This window comes from Papilio machaon, chromosome 15 (genome assembly GCF_912999745.1).
Source record: "Papilio machaon chromosome 15, ilPapMach1.1, whole genome shotgun sequence".
Classification (NCBI taxonomy): Eukaryota; Metazoa; Arthropoda; class Insecta; order Lepidoptera; family Papilionidae; genus Papilio; species Papilio machaon.
The window spans coordinates 6,786,439-6,813,149 of record NC_060000.1 but is presented as its reverse complement, the minus strand read 5'-3'; the positions used below and the strand labels follow the sequence as shown (position 1 = coordinate 6,813,149).

Below are 26,711 nucleotides of genomic sequence, written 5' to 3'. Positions count from 1 at the left end.
GTAAATGTCGTATTTTATTGTGACTATATTTGACGATAGTGAGTCTCAATACATGTGTGACTGCAGTAATGCCACATATATGTGAGCTAATTTATTGCATATTATGCTATAGCTTGTCGTGGAGTGTACAAAGGACTTTAGTGCATTTCGCGTTAGTTCGTTATATTAAACGCAGAATCGAATAAAAGTTTTATTTCGGTTAGCGAATGGATACGCGTGTTTTATCTGCTCTTTGTTATTATAACTTTATTGCCTAAGAAATTGTCCTCCACAAAAATGTTTACATATGTTTTAATACATTAATTATCTATGTTTAAAAGCCGGATTATATTTCGTCTAATCATTGGTTTGTGAGACCAAAATCTCAGTATAAAACATATCGTCATCCCTGTAATTATCCTTGACAAAATCAGAGATAACAATGTATTTTTATCGGGGATTTTGCTCTCAGAATGCCACGATAAATTGTTTAAAATAGTTATTGGAAATTGATAGGATCGACACGAGCGTCTGATTAGCTCCCCATTGCTACATCATAATAAAACATAACAATGGTACGCCTTAAAAACAATTAAGGCATTTAACCCGTTGCGTTTAGTTTTAGCACGGCCCGCATGGGGGCGCGGTCAGTGAAGGGTTGATATGAAAAGGTCGCGCAATCCTTCCGTGTCAGAGAATCTGATTTATTTTTTATGACCACTTTAGTGCTGGCTGTATGCAGGCGTTGCTAATGTGGGTAACATCTACTGAGGATAAGTTGGCTTTTAATGGTTTAAATGTGGGATATTTTTTAAAAGTAATCTCAATGAACAATCACTTTTTCAGATCAAATACACGGCCTTTTTAACCAAAATCACTTCGAAAACATAACATTACAGAAATGGGTAGTTACATTACCATATATCGTAAATCGTAGGTTTACGCGCTGTATAATATACGTAAAGGTTTTTTGATACTAAACATTTACTAACAAACATTGTTATAGGTAAACATAAAGGTGTTTCCACACGAACGAACGCTCACGCGGCACGCGCGCGACGCGTGTTGTCGCACAATATTGAGAGCCCGCGGCGACAACACGCAGCGGGGCGCCGCCGCCGGTGTCGGGTACTTGAACATGAATACTACTGCTATAAAAATATATTTTACGTCACAATTATAATGAGGAGATGTTTAAAGTAAGCGTTTTTGACGATTAATTCATACATAATCTATTATTTCCATTACAGACATCTAAAAATATTGTAAGAAGATGAAAACACGTCCACGAATGATCGACTATTAGTGTCTTAAACTGCTTAACAAACATACTAGTTGTTATTTTTTGTTCTTGGTTTATTAATTTAGATTAATTGAGTATTAAACATAGAATATAATGTTTGTCATAAGCCCATATTGAATGCACCCTTGTCTATTAACGTTATACATTTCCTGCAGATTGCCTTGAAATGACTCGTCATTTGCATTCATAAGAAGGAAACGTAAGTTCCTATCACGGTACATTTGTCACCAATGGCGTTCTCGAAGCGTGCGACGACGGCGCGTGTCGATTGTCGCTTTGTTTATCTACCAGATTCGAATCAATTCAGCGTTAAGCGATCGAGATTGTGGGGTGATACACCCCTGCGGCTTAATGACCATCAGCTTTCCGCTTTTTTAAGCTCGCGACGGGTCGCCCGATTATTCACGGGTCGTGTGGACGAGCCCTTTTGTCCGAAATGTGGTCGCTTGATTGGAATCTGTTCTGGTGACTTTTGAATTTAATGTTTTGTGTTTATTGTCAAGGGTTTCCGTGATTTAATAGTTTATTTACTGGTGTAACGTACGAGTATGTAGCGATTGTTATATTTCATGAATATTAGTAAACATAACATTTATATGGAAGATACTTTACCATTTATTACTAAATTAGTCTTCTACTATAAATAGAACCACACTACGAGATGTATAATTTTTAATAGTATAAACAATTGAACATTACGATACTCTTTTTTTAAAAGATAAAAAACCACGTAGAAAAAAAATGTAAGAACCATTATTTTATAGGAAAAAAAATCCTTCTAGTGCAAGTGAATTGCGAACATTGAGACAATAGAACTGTCATAATACAGAACAATAGAGCGGGCGCGCGGTGTTCATTAGCGGCACTAATTAATGTTTAATTGAACCAAATAGAGTATCAATTTAGCGGACGACAATTGGATCAGTCATCCCACCATAGCGGCAGTAATATAACTGTTCTACACATGTACAGATACATGACAAACTATTAATGTTATACAGCAAAATATTCATCATCATCATCATCACCACTGAGGAGCTCGGAACCTACCCTAAGTTAGGGGTGACTAGGCCATAGTCAACCACGCTGGCCCAGTGCGGGTTGACTTCACATATATCATTGACTTTCTTATGTGTAGGTTGCATCACGATGTTTTCCATCACCGTAAGAAAGTCGGATAAATGTACACATGTAAATCAAAAATTTAAAAACACATTGGTACATGACGAGATTCGAACCCAGGACCTGCAGATTGCAAGTCAAGAATTTGGCCCTTGAGCCACCGACGCTCTTTAAGCAAAATATTATTAATTCTTTAATTAAATTAACTTAATTAAAAGAAATTAACGCTATCCTGGGTTCGAATCCCGCCATGTACCAATGTGTTTTTCGATTTTCGATTTACATATGTACATTTATCCTACGTTCTTACGGTGAAGGAAAACATCGTGATGCAACCTGCATATATCTGAGAAGAAATTCAATGATATGTGTGAATTCAACCAACCAGCACTTGGCCAGTGTGGTTGACTATGGCCTAGTCACCCCTAAATTGGGGTAGGCTCCGAGCCCCTCGGTGGGGACGTTAGTGAGCTGATGATGATGAAGAACGCTATCAGACAAATATTTATAAACAGAATAAAGAACATTAATCTATAAGGAAATGCTACAAGATCATTGAAGATGAATACATCAATTAGTGATAATCAACAAAAACCTTGTTACTTCGTTAACTTTGTATGAGTACCAGCTGTCGCCCGGAAGTCCGTCCGAGCGGAATTAAAAATAAACTTTGTTAGTAGCCTATGTGTTCTTCTAGACTATACTCTATATCGATGCCAAATTTCATCCAGTAATGTTAAGCCGTTTTAGAGATATCTTCAAACAAACATCCATCCATCTAAAAATCCGCATTTATAATATTAGTATGATTACTTGTACATTTGTCTGTGACGTCTGTGTGTGCGTGTGTGTGTGTGTTATTTTTTTCTGTGTGGTAATAAATGTATTTCTTTCTATTATTCTTTCCTTCCTCCTTACATTCGCACTGTCGTAAGTGAAACATAGTATAAGTAACCCTTTTGTTTCGCCGACTAGTGTTACAAATCTTGATTGCATCGTTGATGCTAATGACAAGAAATATTCATAATCAACGCATTTAATAAAGACAGAGACTGACATTTACATGAAGTATTAAATCTTGTTTAAATCAAACTGAATACAGACAAAAGAATAATGTGAAAATACTCATCAAAGTTTGTATGAAACGCACCATTTAATTAAGGGAATTAACTAGAGTTGAATTGACTTAAACTGACAAGCAATTAATTTTACGGCGGGCAACAACGACACGTGAGCGCAACTTGTGAGCTTACACTCTCGGAAAAAATAAAAATAAAACTTATAAAGACATTGCTTTTGGACCTTAGGTCAGACATCTACGGTACTCACATTTTTGTATTAACATATTATTGTATTCTCTGATTTATCAAAGAGCATGTGAGGGTAAACAATATGTGTCAATATGTCTCTGTAGTCAAAGGTCACAATTTTACGTTTTTGGTATTTATACTGTACAATTTATTAGCTAGCGGTAACTAATCTCTATATTTTCTTTTGCTAATATTATAAACTTACAATATATCTTGTTTTATTGGAAATAATTATTAATTATTTGAAAAAAAAATAGTTCTCTCCATTACAAGGTCATTTAATGTGGATCAGAGAGGATTAAGTGTTAGGGTTGAGTTAGCGAGCGCGTTGTGCCGACAAATGGTCACGTAATGAATTTAGCTCGAAGAAAATCGGTATACCAGTTAACGACATTACAATCAATACGAACTGTAACTAAATAACCGTTCATTTGTTTCATTTTAATTAAAGTAAAATAATTTAATAGGAAATGGTAAATTATATCGAAACGTAAACTTTGTTTTAAGCTACTAAAGGGTTTTTAACAAGAACTTTGTTTTTCAATTGGGGCAACACCAACAACATGACAGTTTTGACATTTAGTTTTTTGAGCTATTCGTAGTAGATGCTTTGGCAATTGCTACAATGAATTCAATTTCGCTCGAAAATCTCATTAAATTTTACAAACAGTTTAAGGCGATCGACAAGAGTTTTCGTTAACTGAGAAATTCCGCTGCCGAAACTCGTGTGTAAAAACATCACCATCTCTATTTTTTTCAGAGAGTATGAAAGAGATGTGAATATATAGAAACGTAAAGTAACAAATTGTTAGCATTAAAATGACGTTTCTATTGAAAATAATATTATTTAATTTTTAATATTCAACAACAAAGGGTTAAAACAAATGACATTACCGCGAATCCCATCATTATATGGTAACGCGAGTGTAACAGTCCGATGTAAATCTATTTGTCATATTAATGTGGGTAATTAGAGTGATGCGGGCGCGGCAAGGGTTGCCGAAACGTCCCGGGTTCGTTACCCGACAGCGCCGCGTTGGTGACGACAAATGTTATTTTAATTGAAGCTTTTAATTGCCGCATTACTTGCTTTTTGTGAATTATTAAATAATACTAACGTTTAATTTTAATTGATTAATCGTTTATTAATTTTGGCAAATTATACTATTATTCTGCAATGTTTAAATATTAACTTATTGTAACAAAATAATATACATATCAAGTAAATATAATTGTAGTGTAAGAACAAAAAAATAAGGATAAACATCTGTATTTAAAGCTTTAGATAGTAGTTACTGAGATAAATAAAAGATGAGGTGTATATTAAGTGATTTAGAAGTAAAATAATGTGAAATTTTGATGTCAATATAGTGGAAAACAGAAGATATTTGTAAAAAAGGCGGAAATCCAGATATGACAGCTGCTTTCTCCGCAGGGAAAATAGCTTGAAGATAATAATATAGCATTAAATAATTCGTATAAACTCTAAGATTAAAATTACATGTGTAAAGTTAGTAACAAACATATTCTGTTAATATAATAAGTTGGTAAGAGAGCAGAGTATGTGTGATAACTCCGGGGCGCTATAAGCTGTGTAGATCGCATTAGAGCCACTTCCGGTCAGACCGGATGTGCCGCCATCTTGCTTAACTCGTCTGATGCCCGCTTAACTATCTTCTTCTATATTTAGTAGTGTTATATCGTTGGAAAATCTCTTGAAATGTATTTATTACTGTAAAATAAATTATTTTTATTTTATGTGTATTTTTTTTTCAACGGCATAAGTTTTGCATGTTCAATTTTAATAATATAAAAATGCGTATTTGAAAACTAAATATAACTTGTAATAAAAGTTATTGTTGGTGATAATATTTGTTAACACCATTTAAGACTCGCGACTTTAAAGCTAAAGTGTAGTCAAGTTGTTTGTTTAAATGAAACGAACTTAACCCCGCTTATTATTATTGGTTAATCAAACTTCCTCGTAATTCGATTAAGATCAATCTTCCTTCAGACTTGAAACTCGATACCGACTTCACTTAGTAGCAGACTTATTACATTATTTTATTGTCCCAAATTTACTTTTAGATAGGTCTCGAAGTGGTAACTGGAAGTTTTTTTTTAAATATCTGATTCTAGCTGTAAATTGAAACAGTTTGACGTTGACAAAAATTATTTCCCATAATACTTGGCATGTTTAAGAAAAGATAATCTTTTTCAATTCTGTCATCTCAATAGGCTCAATGCTGAAAAAACTGCATTCCTAGATCGGTAGGCCAATCAGCCAAACTCAAAACACTCTGTTTGACAAACAATTGAAATCAAGAAACTTTACAAGTACGCACAATAGCTTCAAAGTGTAACATAAAATCTATATTGTTAAAGCTAGGTCTAGTAATTGTTGTGATTAATTCTAACGACCTGGCCAATTACTGTTCTCCCGTCACTTTGACGTCGGTCTCGACAACAATCAGGACTCCAATGTCCTACATTCTCTCTTCATTTACCAGTAATAGTCTAATCATGACCAATCAATAACATTTATATAATTTACCACTATATTTATGTTACTTCTCGTACAAAGAATTTGTTTTGTCTATTGATTTCATATCATTTTTTATTGGCAGCGTAAACCTCTTTATCGTTCATGAGAATTATGTACAAACAAAATTATATTTTCACATTAAAGTTATATAAATGTGTTAAAAAAGACTTCGTAAAATATTTAATTTACACTACTGTACTATTTAAAAAATCTATTGAAGTAATAGAAAAATCAAACATATTTTATATGAACATTACATTACACTGAGTATACACAGACTTATCAATTAGCCAGAATTCCAGTTAATTCTACGACGCGCGTGTTTATCCGCTATACGGCGGCTTGGTCGGTGTGTATACTGCGCCTGCGCGCAATATAATTACACTTCATTAGACTAACTCGGCCCGGAGAGGCCTTAATTAACTAATTGCCAACTACACTCATCTTCATGAACCCCGCAATGACGACATGCGTTAAGAATCGACGATGATTCAACTTTCAACTCTTTAAATCTGTAACACTGCCGCTTAGTTGAAGTTCATAAAAACTTTCTGAAATGACATACGAGTAGCTATGCAGCCTAATTTGTGTGCTTTTTCAACGTTCAAGGTTCGACGAAATTGTTCTTTAGGTGACTAAATCTCTGTCTATTTAATTTCGAAGCAATGATTTTTTCTTTTTAATATACTAACGATAGCCTATTTTACGATAAAACTTTTTATAAATTTTCGAGATCTAGGTCTTTTACGTGTATTACTTGTGTACACTTACTGTTCGAAGGGTGAGAATATGTGGTGCTGAGGACGCGGATCGGGCGCAGCGTCGCGCGAGCCCGCACTACCCACTGACGGCGCCGGAGAGCAACCCGTCTCCGACCTGATGTGTTGTTATTAAGTTCAATATCACTTATACTATGAACCTTGCTATATACTCAGTTCAGATCAAATATAATAATTATAATAATACAACAGCTTCCTATACCTGTCAAGCCTAGGCGACCTGTTAGGCGACCGGCGAGGTGAGCGTGGCGAGCGAAGCGGCGAGCGGCGTGGCGAGCCTGGCGTAACGGGAGGTGAAGCACGGGGGGAGGCCGCTCCCGACATCGGGGATGCCTCGCCCGAGCCGCGCGACATGCACTCTGATGATCCCTGGACAGACACTCAAATCACTAACAATGCAATGAATGAAAAATGAATACTTTAAATTTAAAAAGCAACTAAAAATTTCTAAAGGTCACAAAAAGTCTGTGGTGTTGATACCTTATTATGATTTTGTGAGGTACAACCTAGAATTTTACGCTAAAATACAGTCAGTCGATCCTGGATAAGGGAGTCCAACAAACCACGATATTTTTCTTATAGATGTTTAACACTAACCCAAGTTTTTCGCTTATCAAGAAACTCCGTCGGGACCGGACAATGTCTCTTACTGATTGAGGTTCGACTGTATATGATTTCGTGTAAATTAACTATACAAAAGTAACTTAACACTTACTTCAGGTAATGTAAAATGTATACCTTATCATCAGTAGGATCTCGTTTCGCCATCACCTCAGCGCCTTCCCTTTTTCTTTGTTCTTCTTTCAAGCGCTCCGCTTTCCGCCATTTCGCTCTTCGGTTTTGAAACCATACCTATTAAAGATACAATAACATAAACCACATAGCAAGTGACTAGTACTTATAGAGTCTGTAGTCATATTTGTTTCCAATCTTCACCATTTATGGATATACAAAATAACTAAACAAGCAACCATTTCCCTAATCCACCTAATCCTGTATACCCCACCTGTCAACACTACAAATCCTTAATACTGCATCATTACCACCCCATTTTGTTGCTTATTATATCTGAAAGATTTACACATCGCTTCTGCGTGGGGGAAATATCCAATATGTGAGGCCTCCAACGCCTTAGACAAAACATGCTACGATGGGCCGTTTTATATTGGTGATTTGCTACGATATCCAATTAAAGTAGACCTTCACAACTGTGTTAAATAGACTGGATAATGGGTCTCATGTCATTGGGCAGTATAAGCTGGTTAGCCGTACACGACAAGAGTCGGGCCACATTTGCACTGCAATTTTCGCAATTTACTTTTAATAAGCTCTCTGATGCTATGAAATCTCATTGTGATGATGTAACGCAGACGAGTTAATAGGTTAAAATATCATGACTTATACAGTGTGTTTGTAAATTTTGTGACTGTTCTATTAAGATCGTTTTGTAAGGATTCAGAACACCATGTGAAGTGTTGTCATATAAGTTTCTACCTTAAATATATACCAATGAGATTTATAAATTATTGAATACTTGACAGAACTATTTAAAAAAATTTAGGTTTCCTTTGTTTCTTTTCTATCTATTCATTTGTTTTCGCAATTAAAACTATATAAATATTTTCCGTGTTATATTATGTTAAAAAGATTTAAATTAACACCTGATTCCTCTGTTATATTTAATCTATGACGCCTCAAACATCAAACTACACCCTTAACGATCATAAGCTAATTCGGTTAAAATAATAATCCGACCATAATCCGACGGCCGCCCTAATAGTTTTTATCTCTTACTCGAGTAGTATTAATATTTAAACGCGTTGAGAGACCGCCACCCCATCGTACCCCTTACGTCTTCATCATATTATTGTTGAAGGGATGTTTCGTATATTTTCCGCGAACTAACAAATATTATGTTACTACTTACTCATGTAGTAATAACTAATATAACATATAAAAATCGATAAACATAACTAGTTTCAAATAATAGAATCCACTTCCACTTGCACGAATAGAATACCTGTAGAAACATTTTTGTTATAGCTTGACCAGGAATAAAAAAACTCGCTATATTCCGAGAAATACACAACGAAGCACATTAAAGAGTAATCTAGAAGGCGATTGAAGCGCGAAAATCTACGGTTATGAGATTACATAGAGAAAAAAAACGAATCAAATAACAGCTAATTTTAAGAAATCTATAAATCCTTTGAAATGCATCCTTTATAAAAAAATCTTACAATACCTTCTATAATAGTCCAATGTTAACATTTTCAACCCTTGTTCCGACAAGGTTCTAACCTCCTTAACACATGTTGCAACATACGACTATATCACTCTGTGTCAGTAAAGACCACTGATTCGCGACCTCCGGTGTCCCCTAATCTATCAAAATTGTGATACTGTGTAGAGGTGTTTAATGAATAGCGGTGGGTCAACGTAAATCGGTTGTATTATAAAGGGTGTCGAGAACAGTGGGGGCACGGTAATTACCTACTGTTTGGTTAAATGTTTATTGTTTGCCTTCGTTATATTGCGCCGAGTGCGCTCGACTTAAATAATAACAAATATATTGTTTGCTGGTGCCAAGTGTAATCACACTTTTAGCGGGTGGTCCGTTAATTGCTTATGTTAAAAGCTAACAAAAGATACTCGAATAATAAGCTTTTGTATCTTTTATCTTTTGTCCTAAAGTGTCGAGTTTTGTTACTAAACATGTTACACGCTTTTATTTTATCAGATATAGTTTATTTAATAGATGAATACACCAGAACCAGAGAAAAAGTACCTTTCTTTGTGTTTCAAATAATTACGAGAAAGGCTCTACTTTAAGTTTGTAGTACTTACTTAAGGGAGCGTCTGTGGCTCAGGGGTTAAGCACTTGACTTGCAATCTGCAGGTCCTGGGTTCGAATCCCGCCATGTACCAATGTGTTTTTCGATTTTCGATTTACATATGTACATTTATCCGACGTTCTTACGGTGAAGGAAAACATCGTGATGCAACCTGCACATATCTGAGAAGAAATTCAATGATATGTGTGAAGTCAACCAACCCGCACTTTGCCAGCGTGGTTGACTATGGCCTAGTCACCCCTAACTTGGGGTAGGCTCCGAGCCCCTCGGTGGGGACGTATAGTGAGCTGATGATGATGACTTACTTAATAACTAAGTGATGCTTGAGACCGACATGGCTATTTGAACAGATGGGCATAAGTGAAGCTAAATTATGACAGCTCACTAGCGTGACATTTTTTTCTTATGTAATTTTCTATGTTTATGTAGCTTTTATATACCAACCGTGATAACAGCGTCTCTCACCAGTTCCTTGTTTGACTATACCTTAATTCATGTCAAAGTTTCAACGTCAATCATCGACGTTAATCCGTCAAACAGGCAATTACGATACATTAACTCCGCCGTCACATGACGTCACCGTCTCGTCACTTATACCTACATTTTCACGTCCTCCCGCTTTCTTAACATATTTTCACCGACATCAGTTAACGTCTTAACTTCACGTATGAAATGTTTTAAAACATTACGTTCCGTTTGACGCAATTACGCGGGTGGGAGTAACTTTTAAGTGATGATGTGGGATGTTTTTGCGCTTTAGAAGCGCGGTTAAAATTCCAAGTCTACTTGGATTTTTGTTTTGAATAAAAATTAATTTAATGATATTTATTTACGAAGTTACTAATAAAGATTGACTTTATATTATTAAAGGTTGTACATTATCCGGATAAAAGAGAAGTTGCGTTAAGTTTTTCATCACATGATTAGGAGCAAATTGCTTACGCCCCCTCCCCCTAACCCCCCACTACACTGAGACTTCTAAATCTTCCGTGATCCCAACCAACATCCGAAAAGCTTTCTTAGTTACGACGTGAGAAATAATATGGATACGACATATTTGCAACGTTTATCATAACTTCGTACTATACAAATTTTAACATTACAAACTAGCTGTCGCCCGCGACTCTGACCTCGCGGAATTAAAAAAAAAACGTAATAAGTAGCCTATGTTTTCTTCCAGACTATGTGCCACCTGTGCCATTTTTCATCAATTTCGTTTAGCCGTTCCGGAGATACCTACAAACAAACATCCATCCATCCATAGCAAGATAATGTCTAAAAACAAATTTCGTTATTGTAAAACAATATAAATTACACTAATCTTTGTGACACATCGGTGATAATACAGTGAGTCAAGAATTTTTTTTGGGAAATGTCTTATTGTGTAAAAGTTTAAAGCAGAATAACTCACAGCTAGATAAAAAAAACATGTACAAATCTTTCCCTTAAACTTATTTTTCGGTAATGTGTGACGTAACAAAACCAATATTTTATATAAATTATTCGAATAAACAAGGCTTATTTCTTAATGAAGACTAATTCGACCTCTAACTCGGAAATCGTACACGTTTCATGCATCCACACCATACTAATTAGATTCTACGTGGAGTGTAACTCCCGTAAAACGTAGACGTATCCTCCGTTAACTTGTTTACGGGCGAATTATCTTTCGTAGCGCTCTACATCTCACGAGGTTACCCGCTACGCCGTAGCTAAGGAGTATTTAACTTATTAGAACGATTAAATTAATAATGGAGAAGATTAAATACGATATTACTTTACGTAAGTTATTAATTAAATAGAGTTTAGTAAAGTAGATGTTTTTTTTAATATTCTTTTTTCTAATATGCCTTAACTGGTTGAATAATTGTAAAAAAATAATATCATTCAATTCTTTTTTTTTTTGCTTTTTTTCTATTACAAAATATACTTAATTCAAAAGTTATTTATTTTTATCCATTACCTCAGCACGATCTATTAATTGTCCCATTTTTTTGTGTTCAATTAACGCGTGAAGCTATTAGTCGAATTAGAGGACCATATTTTAATTGGGCGTTATTGACTCGATTGTAGACTTCACTATAACTTTATTAACAACTAGCTGTCGCCCGCGACTCCGTCCGCGCGCAGGAAAAAAAAACTTAATAGCAGTATGAATTTTTTCTCGCCTTTTAGACCTTCTCTAGACCTCCACGAACATTTCAAGACTAAGATAAGATAAATCCGTTCAGCCGTTCTCGAGTTTTAGTGAGACTAACGAACAGCAATTCATTTTTATATATATATAGATAGTACTTCACTTAAATACTCAAAGAATACAATGCGGATGATAGAGATAAAATAGGATGTAATAACGAAAGATGCCAACCTATTTAGTTAACAAATTGAAAGTTATTATTCAAGTTAAATACATCTCAGTTTCTGACTAATCATTTGTTTAAATATAAAAATAAAAATGTCATAAATTAATTTGCAAAAATATATTCCAAATTAATTGCTATTTAAATTGAGAAGGAACAAAGAAAGAGTCCTTACATTCTTAACTAAATCACCGTCGGCGAAAGTAAAACAAAATGACGTATTTCATTTTCACCCTCGATTTGATTGTGGAGGAGTGATTGATAAAGAGACGGATGAGAGCGGGGCGACGGAGTGGTGCCAAGTGGAAAGTACTCCAGAACATACGGATATTTATTGTGATTATTAAATGATAACTTTAAAAAACAACTTTATATTTCACACCTTTAAATATTTGAAAACCGTTATACATTTTAAATATTTTTTTAATAAATGTTTTAAACATAATTAGATTAATCAAATATTAGCAATCGCTTGCGACTTTGTCAGTGCGGAATTAAAAAAACAGACTATAACATGTATTTCCGTTAAAGTCACACCAAAATCGACCCATCGATTTCGGGGATAACCCGGAACAAATGCGTACAAACAAACAAGCAGTCGAAAATGTTAAACATTGGTTTTCCGTTAAAATTAACGCATATCAGTATGTTCGCGAAATACTATTATTTTTTTTCTAAATTACATACAAACACTATTTTATTAATTACATATATTTAATGTGACATAATTTATTACCGTGTGTTATCATAAAATAAAAATGACGATATGGCACGTCGCGTTGTTGGCAACGGTCGCACGCGGATAGGGTTGCCGGCTGTGTGTACAGCACAGAGTATGTCTCCAGAGAGTTAGTATCAGTTACATTAATTATTACAGACATAACATAACTTAATTATCATTGCACTGTTGTTAATTTACAATTATTGAGATAATATTTCATAGGGGTAGTTGTTTGGATTTTTTTGCTAACCAATTCTATTTTTTTTAATTCATTTTCAAATTTGCTGAAAATATTAGATAAAGTGTTCTGAAATTAATAGTGAGGGTGTGTGACATTATTTTGTAAAAATATTGTCCAATGTAATAAAGTTTAGTTACAAATATTTAGTTTATTTTTAATTTATGATATTAATAAGATAAAGAATAATTTATACTATAGTTATTGTTTCACTGGTTTACTATTTAATCGCATGATATAATTAAAGTCTTAAAAAAAATTTATTGAAGGCATTTAGGTCTAGATAAAAACAACATAATTAAAAAATTTCGTAGCGTATAGTTTGCGTAGCACTTGTAGGCGCTGCAATTAAGGTAAACAATAAGTATAACATGTTACAATCGGTAGCCTCGCGAGGTATATCGCGTCCCCCGGCGTCGCCTGCAGTGCTATTGTCCAGGACATTGTCTTATTGTTCTGATGTTTACACACTTGTGCACGCTATTGTTTTAGTTCGCGACCCTAGAGCAGCGACAATCTCATCTGGATTGGATTGAGAGCATGACAAATATGCTCCACTCGCGACTGCGTTTATTTTTTAATTGTATTAATCTTTTTTATCTACTATACTGTATTTTATAAAGTTCTGAGAGATTAGTACATACTTTTTTAGGGTAAAAAACAATGTTGGTCCTCAACAGAAGATGACTCTACCAAAATTACATCAAAATGGAATCAAAAATTTTGATAAGCTTCGAATACAAAACATTTATTTTAATGTAATAAATACAATCGATCCCGGATAAGCGACAGTCCAAGAATCGCGATATTTTTCTTGCTTATCCAGTTCTCGCTTATCCTGATTCGACTGTAGTAGATGTTATACAAATAGTGTAAAGAACTGCATCACATAAATAACTGAAACATCAAAAGTGAATTCAATTGGATTTCTATCTGAAAACAAAAATATAAAAAAGTAAAAAAAGGTTTTACTATATTAAATCCAATACGTTAGCTTATCTGTCATATTGTGAGTGAATTTGAGGCGAGTGGTAGCATTTAGTACGGAGGTATGTTCCTCGCGTTTTGGCCCCCGTTGTAATCCAATATGTCGGACCGGACGGTCGGTGCTTTCTTTTTATATTTTTCGGGCGAATTATCACCGACACTCCGCGACCGGACGAGGATGTGAATCAAATTGAAAGCCGACTCAATTATATTACTACCATGTTACAGGGTTGAACAAAATGGTTACAAAGAATACGAATGTATAAATATTTCAATATTAGACACATTTTACGATTAATTTACAGCGCAATCGAACTATCACATAGTTAATCCTGATTTTCGTTTTAAAGAATCATTGAATTTCCGTACTTTGGTTTGTTTTTGTACATCTTAAATGGATAAGAATCTTAGTTAGAAAAATTCAGCATTTAATATACTTTTTTACAAAGCCAACAGTGTCAGCCCTGAATCCTAGAAGCACGTGCGCAAGGTGTGAGAGGGGTTAATCCCGCGCGGGGGGTTATACCGTAATACCATTTCGAGATGAGCGACTTAAACACGTTACATGCCACCACTATAACATGATCTACTCCGCCCCGCACTATACACGGAGTTATCCCGATATCGGGACGATCGCTCATATTTACAAAGGTCAAATACCGGTGGCAATCTATTCGTTCAATTCTCAACTGTTTTGGTGGTTTCGGCAACGAACTAGAGTGGATTTTGACAATGGACAGTAGTTAACTAATGGAAGTGGTTAGGTCGGAATCGACGGGCCGAACAAATTGGATATCGACTTACACGTGTGCTCTTGTACGTGTACTCTGTTGTGTAGTGTTATGTAGTGAGTCGACATCCACAAAAGCACTCGTTAAAATTGACTTTCGAATTGGTAAAGCGGTTTGTCTTTTGTTTTTTATTTTTCATACAAGCTATTATGCGAGGTAAATATGTCATATTAGCTTTCGCCCGCGACTCTGTTCGCGCGAAATAAAAATAAAACTTAATAAGTAGCCTATGTGTTCTTCCAAACTATATTCTACATCTGAGCCGAATATCATCAAGATCCGTTGAGCTATTCCGAAGATACCTTCAAACAAACATCCATCCATCTAAATATTTGCATTTATAATATTAGTATGATCAAATAAATATAAAACTGTGTCATTACGTTAAATTAAGTATTGACAGACAAAAAAAATAATATATATAGTTTAAAAACAATTTCAGTTTTCATATCACTTAAAAGAACATAAAAATATATTAAGTTACCACAGAAAATGTATTAAAGTAATCTTCAGACTAACTTTGCTATTAAAATAATTCATTTAATATTTATCACACAAACTAAGTAAAGATTATATTTTGACATCTCAAAACAATCCAAGAGATTCCCTAGCAAATATTAAACGACCATAAAAGCTAAGCCACGTCGCCACTAAAACCGAGCCCTGCCGCGCTCAGTTCGTGAATTGGGCAATTTTTATTTTTTCATAAATAAAAGACGTGGGGTTGCGCCGAGCAATTTGCCTAAAACCGGGTGTTACATACTACACCACATCCTTTCTTTACTCCTGCAAGGAGTATATATAGGAGGCATAATGTAAGTTGATTTACATAAATAACATTTATTTCTCTTTTAATATTGACTACAATTTGATTTAAAAAAATATTAAAAACAGATATTTTAGCTGACAAGTAAATATCAACAATTACCAATATCAAGAATGTAATCCGTCTGTATCTACTTATATTAGTACTTTAAAAAGATTTGATTGAAAATTTCTACCTTTAAAATAATGCAAAACCTTCACATACTTTTTTAAGAACGCTATAACATTAAATATTCTACAGTTGAAACTTTATAAAGACGAAGTTTATATTCGATGTTTGAAGGAATACGTTTAAACGTGACTCGTTTCCACTTAACGTCTGTTAGTATGTCGCTCTATCTACATACGAATGTGAAAATAAAATCTAAAATGAATTTCAGTTTAAAAAGCTCACCCCGCGCGGTAAAAGCTCTCGAGATATTGCTCGCGCCGGCTTCCCGCGGATCATATAAATAAAACTCAATTGCTTCTTACATATCTATTCGCAAATGCAGTAAATATAACTAGAATTAAGTTTGCGTAATCTCTAGCGGTTGCCCGTGACTTTGTCAGCACGGAATAAAAATAATACGTATCAGAGATCACCCTTAACAAAAACAGACAGAAGGACGATAGACAAAAAATATTTTCGTTATATGTAAAGAAAACCCAAAACAACTTCTCAACCAGCAAAAATTGTGATACGTCGAAGCATATTGCCAAGACATGAGCGACAGTTAAATCATGAATTTACAAGCTCGGGACGAACATAAACTCCGGCCGTCGACTTCAATAATATCCGCTAGATGGCGGCGTCGCCACGCGCCTCGTAAACCATTCATAAGTTTACGACGTCATAGTTTTCACGAGGATATTTATATTAGATGCGACGCTTTGAATATATGAGAGAATGAGAGACTAGACTGTATAAATCGCGAATACTCTTACAATAAGAACTTTGTTTTATAACAGTAACTTATATACCTAGAGCATACAATACATACTCGTATAGATATATACTTACATTTCTGTATACCGTAACCGTATTTCGAAAGGCGAGGCTATTTTAAACAGATTTTATTTTTTTAATTTTTGAATGCAATTAAAATGCAGCATAAAAAAAGTATTAGTACATTTCTTATTAAATCTACACTAAGAAGGACCACTAAATCACTCTGAGTACTACAAATAACAGTATCAAGATTTTTACAATTTATGTTACAATGTTTCGTACTTTATGTGTAATTTATAACTTACTTGTACACGTGCTTCGGTAAGATTAATCTTGAGGGCGAGATCCTCCCGTGTGAAGACGTCAGGGTAATGTGTCTGAGCGAATGCAGTCTCCAACTCTTCCAGCTGAAAGAAAATGCTTATTAAATATATTCAGATTACACAATTATTAACGGCCAACAATCTCTTCATCAACTCTTTTTTAGCCGACTTCAAAAAGAAGGAGGTTATCAATTCGACTGATTTTTTTTTTATGTGTGTTACTGCGAATCTCCGCTCCTGGTGGTCCGATTTTAATAAAAATTATTTTAATAGAAAGGAAGTGCTTGCAGATGGGTCCCATTTTTTTTTTTTAAATAACTTGAAGACTAGTAGATTTTTTTAACACTTTGTATGGGGAAGTAAAAAACGGATCGTCTTTTCACACACATCACACTCATCATCATCATCATCTCCCTGGCCTTTTCCCACTCACGTGGGGTCGGCACACAAGGTTATAAAACCTTAAAGTTTTGGCTTTAGTTTTTACGGCCGGCCGCCTGCCTGTCGCCAACCCTACTTGGGAGGAATTTGTTAAAATTAAATATAATATAAAATGAATTCAAAATAAAGCAAAAATAAAAATAAGTAAGAAAACATTATAAATAGAAAAACTTTAAGTTCTTGTCGCTGCAGTTAATGACCCCCGTATACTTCAGTGGTACTGTTATTCTTTACCATCTCTATATTCTTGATATCGGTCTTGCATTGGTCTTACAATGAGAGATATCAAACTTCTGACGCCACCTGATAGGACGAACATGAAAAGAAATCGGCTCATAGTGTAGATCTTTTCCGTGTGACTACGACAAATAACAATTTCTCACACTTATCCTGTTGACCGCCGAATATAAGTTTAAGTCTCTCCAATGATAAGTGACCAATCGTTGGCTGGGTTGTGTAGGCAGTAGTATTTAGCCGACTTCAAAAAGAAGGAGGTTATTGTAGCACCAAATGGCAAGTCAATACAAAGAGATGTTAATCCATATTAGTTGTGCCTGTTTCCAATAATTTACACTTTCAAATACATTTTAAAACTAATTTTTTGTAATTTTTAAGTATTTTAAAATTTTGGTTTTATATGACATGACATTGACATTTTTTCACACACATCACACTATCTAACCAAAAGTCAGAAGTAATATTACCTGTTGTAATGTAAAGGTGGTCCTATTCCGACGTTGCTTACGACGCACGAACGTGTCATCGTGTATCGCCGGATGGTACGAATAGCTTGTGTCTGGAAATAAATGACAGTGTTAAACATTATCTACTTTACCCTGTATTTCTAATGGACAAACATAAAGTGGATTACTAAAAAAATATAGACACGTGTTTTAACCCTTTGACCACCGCTGATTTATAATATTGACGTGAACGTGGGGATATGCTTCACCATAAATATGTATAACCACAATGCTTTCGTTATGACTTCATTGTTTTCTGCAACTGTATTTCGCAAGCATAATACATAATGATTTTTCAATAACCATGATTTGTCGAAAATCCGCGCCGGGTGCTAGAGTCACGGTATTTGAAACACTTGACCTTTTGGGCCTTACCATAAAAAACTTAAGCATTGTTTCACATTCATTTTATATTAAACAAATGTCAACCCTATTACCTTTTAACATACGTTGATATTAAGCGCTATCGTGACTCTAGCGTGAGTAATAAAGTATTTATACCAGAATGCAGTGTGGTGATACACATTTATGGTACTATGTTGAGGTTCATAACATCAATCAGCGGCGGTCAAAGGGTTTAACTAAATTATATTTTTCGAGTAATACAGATAGAGTCTAACGGTTACTTAATAGTCATTCATTGTAGGTTACTTAATCTAAACTTAAGACCTAAAACTTCGTGAGTGACTATTTAACAAGTTATTAATTACTTGAAACTGAAGATACCTACTAAAACAATTTACTCATTTTATATTTACAGTAGTAGTACTTTACAAATCAATAACTTGAACTTAAATGAGCTAACATGAAACAATTTTTATTCTATTCCGTAAAATAAATAAAGAATTAAATGGTATCATTATAAGAGGTAGAGTAGCCATAAAATTAGAGTAGTCCGGAAATGCCGGGCCATTAGGCGCGTAGTGATCGCGCCCAGCGGACATTACTATCTCTATAGGATCTGGACGTCCCCAGCTATTGATGATGTGGACTTACTCTATTATACTAGAGTCAATATGAATTTATGGAATTTATGATAATCTTAAGTGTTCTTATTGATTTTATAAAGATATAATATCTTTAGTATTTTTATTTTCTATTTATTACTATTACTTTCTTATATTTTTGTGTTTGTTAACAATTTTTTTTATGAAATTTTATAATCAATAAAGACAGTTTTGAATACAATAAATTAAAGGTAAAACTAATGTTTTTACAGAAACAAGGTCGTTTAAAAAATAACTAATTTAATGTTAACTGTTAAATCTTTGATATTATTCTTTTATTGTAATTGACATACATATTAGCTCTTCTAATTTTAAATAATATAACATATTTTTTAATAAATAGAATAGGACAATTTATTATTGTCTCTTAATAAACTAATATCATGGTTACTATACAACATAACGACAGATTCAGTGAGGAACTTTAGCTCCCCTACAACCTAACTTTTCTATTATTCTTCCTGATAATGTCATTCCGGCACAAGTCGTAGATTGCCCTCGCGTTAGGGATTACAGCTGTCCTCACCCTAAATGACGTTTATTACTCTTTATTATCTATTTCTATTATGTTTTATTCCACTATCAATGTCGAGTTTGATTTCTGCTAATATACATTTTAAAATATGTTAAAGCGATAACCTTTTCGCAAATCTACACTTTATAAAAATTAAGTGTAAGGGCGACTAACTATGACTGATTTATCACGGTAAAGGATTTATTTTTTATTACTTGACTAGCTATCGCCTACGACTCCGTCCTCGCGCAGTAAAAAAAAACTTAATAAGTAGCCTATATGGTCTTCTAAACTATGTTCTACATTTCTACTAAATTTAGAACCCTTATCACTTAGGGGTATGAAAAATAGATAGTAGCCGATTCTCAGACCTACTGAATATGTATATAAAATTTCATAAAAATCGGTCAAGCCGTTTTAATAATAGTAAAATTACAGTAATGTTAGTAAAATTACATTTCTATTTACATTAATTTAAATTTTTCCCGTATTATTTCTGACTTCTTTAGTTACATTATTTCTTTCTTTCTTATTTTTAATCAGCTATCTTATGATAACTATCTTAGATAGCTTATGCTATATCGTGTTAGTGCGATGAGTGAGTCGCAACGATAAATAATAATATACGATAATAAGCAAATTGCTTCAATGGATGTTTTAAAAAAGAATAAAAGAGATGAAAATATGTTTTTATAGATGTAATACAGCAGTGGAAACTTTTGATAATTAGACATTTAATGTTGCCTAATTTGTAAACAACGAATTCTTAAGTATTTTAATACTTATCCTTAGCATTATAATAAATATAATTAAGCGACGATTTAAGTGCGAAACAATTTTTAATTGTAATTTTTTTATGGGAAGGCTAAAGCATTTTAAGGTGCAGATTAAAATATTTTCATTAATTGAATATTAAAAATTGAGCCTTCATCAGAAGCTGGAGAAAAATCCCCGGCCAGCGGAAATTAAAAATTGCTCCGCAAACCGGAAGTCGGTGGAGGCTTAAGTGCAGCGGGAAAAAGTTTGAGCGCGCCTCGTAAATGCAACCCCGATTTATAAATAGTGGCAACAAAGCTTAGCTTAAAATGTATGAAATAAGCTGCTTTTTAATATTAACGAGGAAGTAATTGTTCTAACTTTTCTATATAAAAAAGAAAAGAGAATATTAATTTTTTATCGCATTTTGGTATTACGTTACAGTTACAGTTAAGTTACAATATATGCTGCCAAAAAAGTTATCACTGAGTCTGGAGTTATACAACTTTAATTAGATAGTCAAACGTATTGCCAATTGCAATTATTCCTGTTGTTTTTTTCTTAAGTTATTTTTTTTCTGTGATAATGATGTAATAGTTAACATCTTTATCTGACGACGATCAGTGAACTAGCAATACGATTGTCGTAATGAGGCCGCGAGGGGGCAGCAGCGGCGCGGTCGGGAAATTGCCGCGTACATATTTAATAGATTCGTTTAAACCGCTTTTTTATTCATCCACTAGCCGCAGTGCCGGAGCGTCAGGCTTTTAAAAACTTCGTTTCGCACCGGTTCGCAATTCGTTAATAGATTTTAAAAATTAACAAGCTTACGCAATTACCGGCGGGCGGGCTGTCATTTTGGACGGCCCTAATGAAATAAGGGCGCTCGGTAACGCCGTTACGAGGTCCTTTGATAGCGTCGCATTAAAGTAAAAAACGCGGCGAGCGTCGGGACTAATCCAAAGTGACATGATCCTTATTGAATTAGTTTGCGAGTAACCGAGTTACGCGACGGCGGTGCTGCTCAAAAACTATTTTATGAATAATAAATGGCGCCGGCGACCAATCCCGGGGGACCGGGGCGCCCCGCCCAGCGGCGCCTTCCCCCTCCCCCGCGACTCACCCCGCGACCCGCGCAGCCACACACCCCGGCCTGCCTTCTCTATTCATTACCACATTACCATCCCCCACCCCCCGACACCACCCCTACGGGCACCTACACCGGACAAACTGATTTTTATAAGGTAGGTAAATCGAATTCTTTAACTTAGTTTACTTGAATTGATTGGTTTTCTTCTGGTACGATTAGTTAGTACAAAATTATTATAAAGTCACAAACCACTTCTATTATGTCTGGTAAATACAATTTTCCACATTTTGATAAAAATTAAATCAATGAATAAATAAATTTAAATGAAAAATCAAATATTTCGTTACCTAATGTTTGTAATAATACATTAATTATAATTATTATTATTACAAAAAATCTATTAATAAATTTATAACCTGGGGATAGTGTAGCTTCCCAGCTTTAATTTTTCAAGTCGATTCAATAGTTTTTTTTACATCATTAGGTGGCAAATGAGCAAGCGTTCACCTAAATCTGCCGAAATAGCTAAGCGACCGCTGTCCATAGACATCCGCAATTGCAGATGCGTTGCACACCTTTAATCGACAGAGGAATGCACAGAAAAAGAATATATCCACTTCCTATGCTCCTCCATCACATCCACATCCACTTCCCATCCTTTCCTTATAAGAAAAGGGTGGATCCGTTCTGGAGATACCTTCAAACAAACATCCATCCATCCATCCATCCATTCATTCAAACATTCGCATTTATAAAATTAGTAAGAAGTATAGATTGATATGTATTTGACAAATTCATTCTCAGCAAAAACTACGTTGTAAAAATTAACTAATAACCATAGCTAGATATGAAATAAGAAAGATTGAATCTAATTAATTCCATCCATAATTCAGTTTCAAAATCAAATAGTATCGAATTTCAAGACAGAATCGTGGGGGTTAGGAGGGGGAGGTTCTTAACTGGCTTAACTTCATTAGCCGGTCTGCGGCTACAACAAACTTGCTTACTGAAGTTTCGCGACCGATAACTGAGCTAATCGAGGTTCTTGCAAATGCAGTTACGTAACGCCACTTATCGTTGGTTTCTGAGACCAACATCCTTTATGTAAAAATATTGTTATCTGTGTTTTGTCAAATATAATAGCGATAACGATAGCTTTGTTTTAAACAGGGAATTTGGTCTTAGAAACCAGCGATTAGGTCATTGAATACCATTTGTAAATTAAATTAAATTAAATGAAAAAAACACATCTCTTATTTTTTTTTATAATGTAAACATAAATTGTTTGAATGCAAAAATTTTATTGCTTTCAGAAAACTCTAGAGAACTTTTGTAGGAATGCATAATTTTGTAGCCAAATAAAAGTTTGAAATATGCACTCATATTAAAATATTTGACAACTGTAAAATTTTAACTTCTACAACCTTTGGTTTAAATTTTAATGCACATTCAACGACTGTCTTAAATCCTCTACAAATACAGAAGTACTACTAAAAAGCGTTATTGACGTTCACAGCAGCGGTACAAAGAAGAAGCCAATTTGCCTTTTATTTACGCTGCTTACCATAGAACATTTTTTGAGCTTGGCCACTGTCTACCTTTAGAATATATTAACAGCCCAATCATAAGGTGACGGAGCTTACATGGACTTCAGCCTCAATCTCGTACAATCCTGTTTAAATCACTTAGGATACTCACAGGGATGTGATGCGGAGAATGGGTACTCTAGAGTGGGTAGGCGATGCTGGTGTGGCGGTAAGCTCGGCGGGCAGTGGTAGCAGAACAGGCCGCGGCCGCCGCCGCTGCCGTTCGCCAGCTGAAATATACACACATTATAAATAAACGCATAACTGTTGTTCTTCAATTGTTTTAAAGTAAACAGTAACAAGGTAGTATGATATGAAGTGATCGATACCGAGACCGAAGACTTGAAGATGCCTTATTTAAATAGACATGGGAGGAGGAGGCGATAAGCAGGAAAGACCTCTTTTCTATCCATTTCTTCTACCATTTAGTCCTCTTCCTACTGCTGGAAAAAGGTGGGTTAGGGAAGTTTACTTGAATTAGATATCCCACTCCAATTGGCAAGACGCATAAGGCTTCCTTTTCAAGCCGATATTCTATAGGGTTGTGATAATTACGATTCAAATCGTGACACAATCGTATAGTATTTAATAAATAAGTATTACAAATAACAATGTGCGATCTAATACATCACATTAGCATAGAAACGACGCCGCGTTAATAACAGGTCGGTCGCACAAGCTCGAAGAGCGGTTTGCATCTAGATGTGTACTAAATATTGCGCGGTCTGCTATAAACACGCTTTAAGCGCTGTAATTGTAGCGCCTAGGTCGTGTTGATACATCGTAATCACGCATCGAAGTTGATTCGTAGCGTAGATTGAATGTTAAATCAATGAACTCAATATTTCTGCACGAATTCTTTACAACTTCCTCTCATATTCTATTAAAAACATGTACATCATATCCATGTATTAAAGTATTAACATGTACTTCTTTCTCATTTATACATCTTTATCAGCCGTCATATCTGAATTCATCTCTTTTTACGCATATTTTCTTTCGCTTAATCCATTCATACTTTCTTCGGACTACCTTTGTAGCCACATTCAATCTCATTAACTAGATACTAGTTTAAAGAATATAGCTGTCGCCCGTGACTCAGTCCACGCAGAATTAAAAAAAAAACTTAGTAAGTAGCCTATGTGTTTTCCCAGACTATGTTGTACATCTATGCCAAATTTCATCAAAATCCGTTGAGCCGTTCCCGAGATACCTTCAAATAAACAAACATCCATCCATCCAAACTTTCGCATTTATAATATTAGTAAGATACAAATTAGTACAATCTCATCAATTAGAGAATAATTTATAGAAAATAAATAAATTAATAATGCATACGGAGTAATACAGTTGCGTCATGTTGATGCAGCAAATGTGCAGATTGCATGTGTATGCATACAATGTGTGTGTCCCGCTCACGATGCGATATAGCAATTTACTCATCGAATATAATTGATTTATGAGAGGCGCGTCCTTTGCAAACTGATACCGAAGTAGAGAATACCGATCTATTTTATACTAGCTTTTACCCACGACTCCGTCCGCGCGGAATAAAAAAAAGCACACAAGATAAAAAAAGTTCCTATGTCCGTCTCCTAGTTCTAAGCCCCATAAATTTTCAGCTAAATCAGTTCGACCGATCTTGAGTTATAAATAGTGTAACTAACACGACTTTCTTTTATATAATACTAGCTTTTACCCGCGACTCCGTCCGCGCGGAATAAAAAACAGAAAACGGGGTAAAAATTATCCTATGTCCGTTTCCTGGTTCTAAGCTACCTGCCCACCAATTTTCAGTCAAATCGATTCAGCCGTTCTTGAGTTATAAATAGTGTAACTAACACGACTTTCTTTTATATATATAGATAGATATAGACTAGCTTTTACCCGCGAATCCGTCCGCGCGGAATAAAAAAAAAAAAAAAAAACGGGGTAAAAATTATCCTATGTCCTTTTCCTGGTTCTAAGCTACCTGCCCACCAATTTTCAAATCAGCCCAGCAAAATTGTCAAATCGATTCAGCCGTTCTTGAGTTATAAATGGTGTAACTAACACAACTTTCTTTTATATATATAGATATATAAGATAGATTTATTGTCTTTTCATAATTATGTTTCTAGATAGAAATGTAGAATATTTAAGTAATGTGTCTTTTATGGACGTATATGTAAAAATTTGAGTTTTCGCTTTACTTATACTAATCTTAATTTACTTTTTCTAATCTTACTAATCTAATTAATGCGAAACTTAATAAGTAGCCTATGTGTTCTTCCAGACTATGTTCTACATTTGTGCCAAATTTCATCAAGATTCGTCAAGCCATTTCGGTGATACTTGCAAACAAAAATTCATACATCCATCAATCTAAACATTCGCATTTATAATATTAGTAAGATTTTACAAGGAATTCTTGATATCACATTATGTTTTAATAACTTCGACTTAGATTGTGATTTAAAAAACGAACGATTACGTAGAAATATTTACGAAAATGCATAAGCACGAAAATAACATTTTGTTCGAGTTACAAAGTCCAAGTAATTCGTAATACCGAGTATTTGAGGGTTCAATGGAAGACAACGGCATTTTTTGCGACGTAGTAATGATTGACTTAACAAGAGTCAAATTAAAGAGATTTCACTATATCATAATAATACTACGGTAAATTCTATAAATATAAACGGTTAAATTATAAATAAATCTAGAAGTTAATATAGTCTCGTTTAACGTTTTATCTCAGTTAGTATTATTATTATCATAGTGACATAACTTTATTTGCGGGAGGAAAATGGCAATGAAATTCAATTGCAGGCATTAGGAGCGGCGGTGACCCACGTGCGCATCCTCGCCAGTCGTCAGTATAAATGACATTAATGGTCCTATGAATCGGTTAAACGATGCGCGGGCGCATTCACTGCCGCGAATGACGTCAGCGCATAGACACAAGAACGAGGGATACTTGCTTCTTTTAATGTTTCATATATGTACATATATTTTTACTTTAACAATTATACCTATGAAATAAACAGATAATATTATAAGGCTGTTTTCGGTATCAAAAACTTATCAAACTAACATATTTTTTGCTACATTTTTTTTTTTTGTTATAAACTTAAAAATTGTAACGCGAAGGAAGCACACAAAAAACGCATGAAAATGCAAACATGACAAATGATCATTTTGTGATACAAAGAGGGAAGATTTGTCCTGTTTTTTTTTAAATGCACAAAACAATACCAAGGACCATTTAACATTGCATGTGATAAAAATACTTCAGCTACATTTTTTTATAGAATTTTACAACCAAATCTTAAAACAAAATTACTAGATAATTTCATAGACAAAACAACTAAAACTCTATTTCTGCATTCATTGTATCGCACTCTGATTGTATTGGCTCGTCCTGTCTGCGCGCGTGGGGTCGTGTTCCTGCTAATCCTGTTTACAGTGTCGTTGTCGCATTACAACACCCACCGCGACTCATCCGTGTCGTAACCGTGTCGCA

The 26,711-nt window shown here is 34.6% G+C and overlaps 1 protein-coding gene across 1 annotated transcript; it reads right to left on the bottom strand.

Moving 5' to 3' along the window:
• Window positions 1-6,589: 6,589 nt before the first annotated feature.
• On the bottom strand, window positions 6,590-18,559 carry LOC106713104 (paired mesoderm homeobox protein 2A). The gene is made up of 7 exons (XM_045681382.1): window positions 18,538-18,559; window positions 18,215-18,306; window positions 17,052-17,153; window positions 7,777-7,890; window positions 7,241-7,407; window positions 7,031-7,135; window positions 6,590-6,623 (listed from the first exon to the last, which is right to left on the bottom strand). Exons 1-7 carry the CDS (start codon window positions 18,557-18,559, stop codon window positions 6,590-6,592), a joined length of 636 nt encoding a protein of 211 aa, XP_045537338.1.
• Between the last annotated feature and the right edge of the window lie 8,152 nt (window positions 18,560-26,711).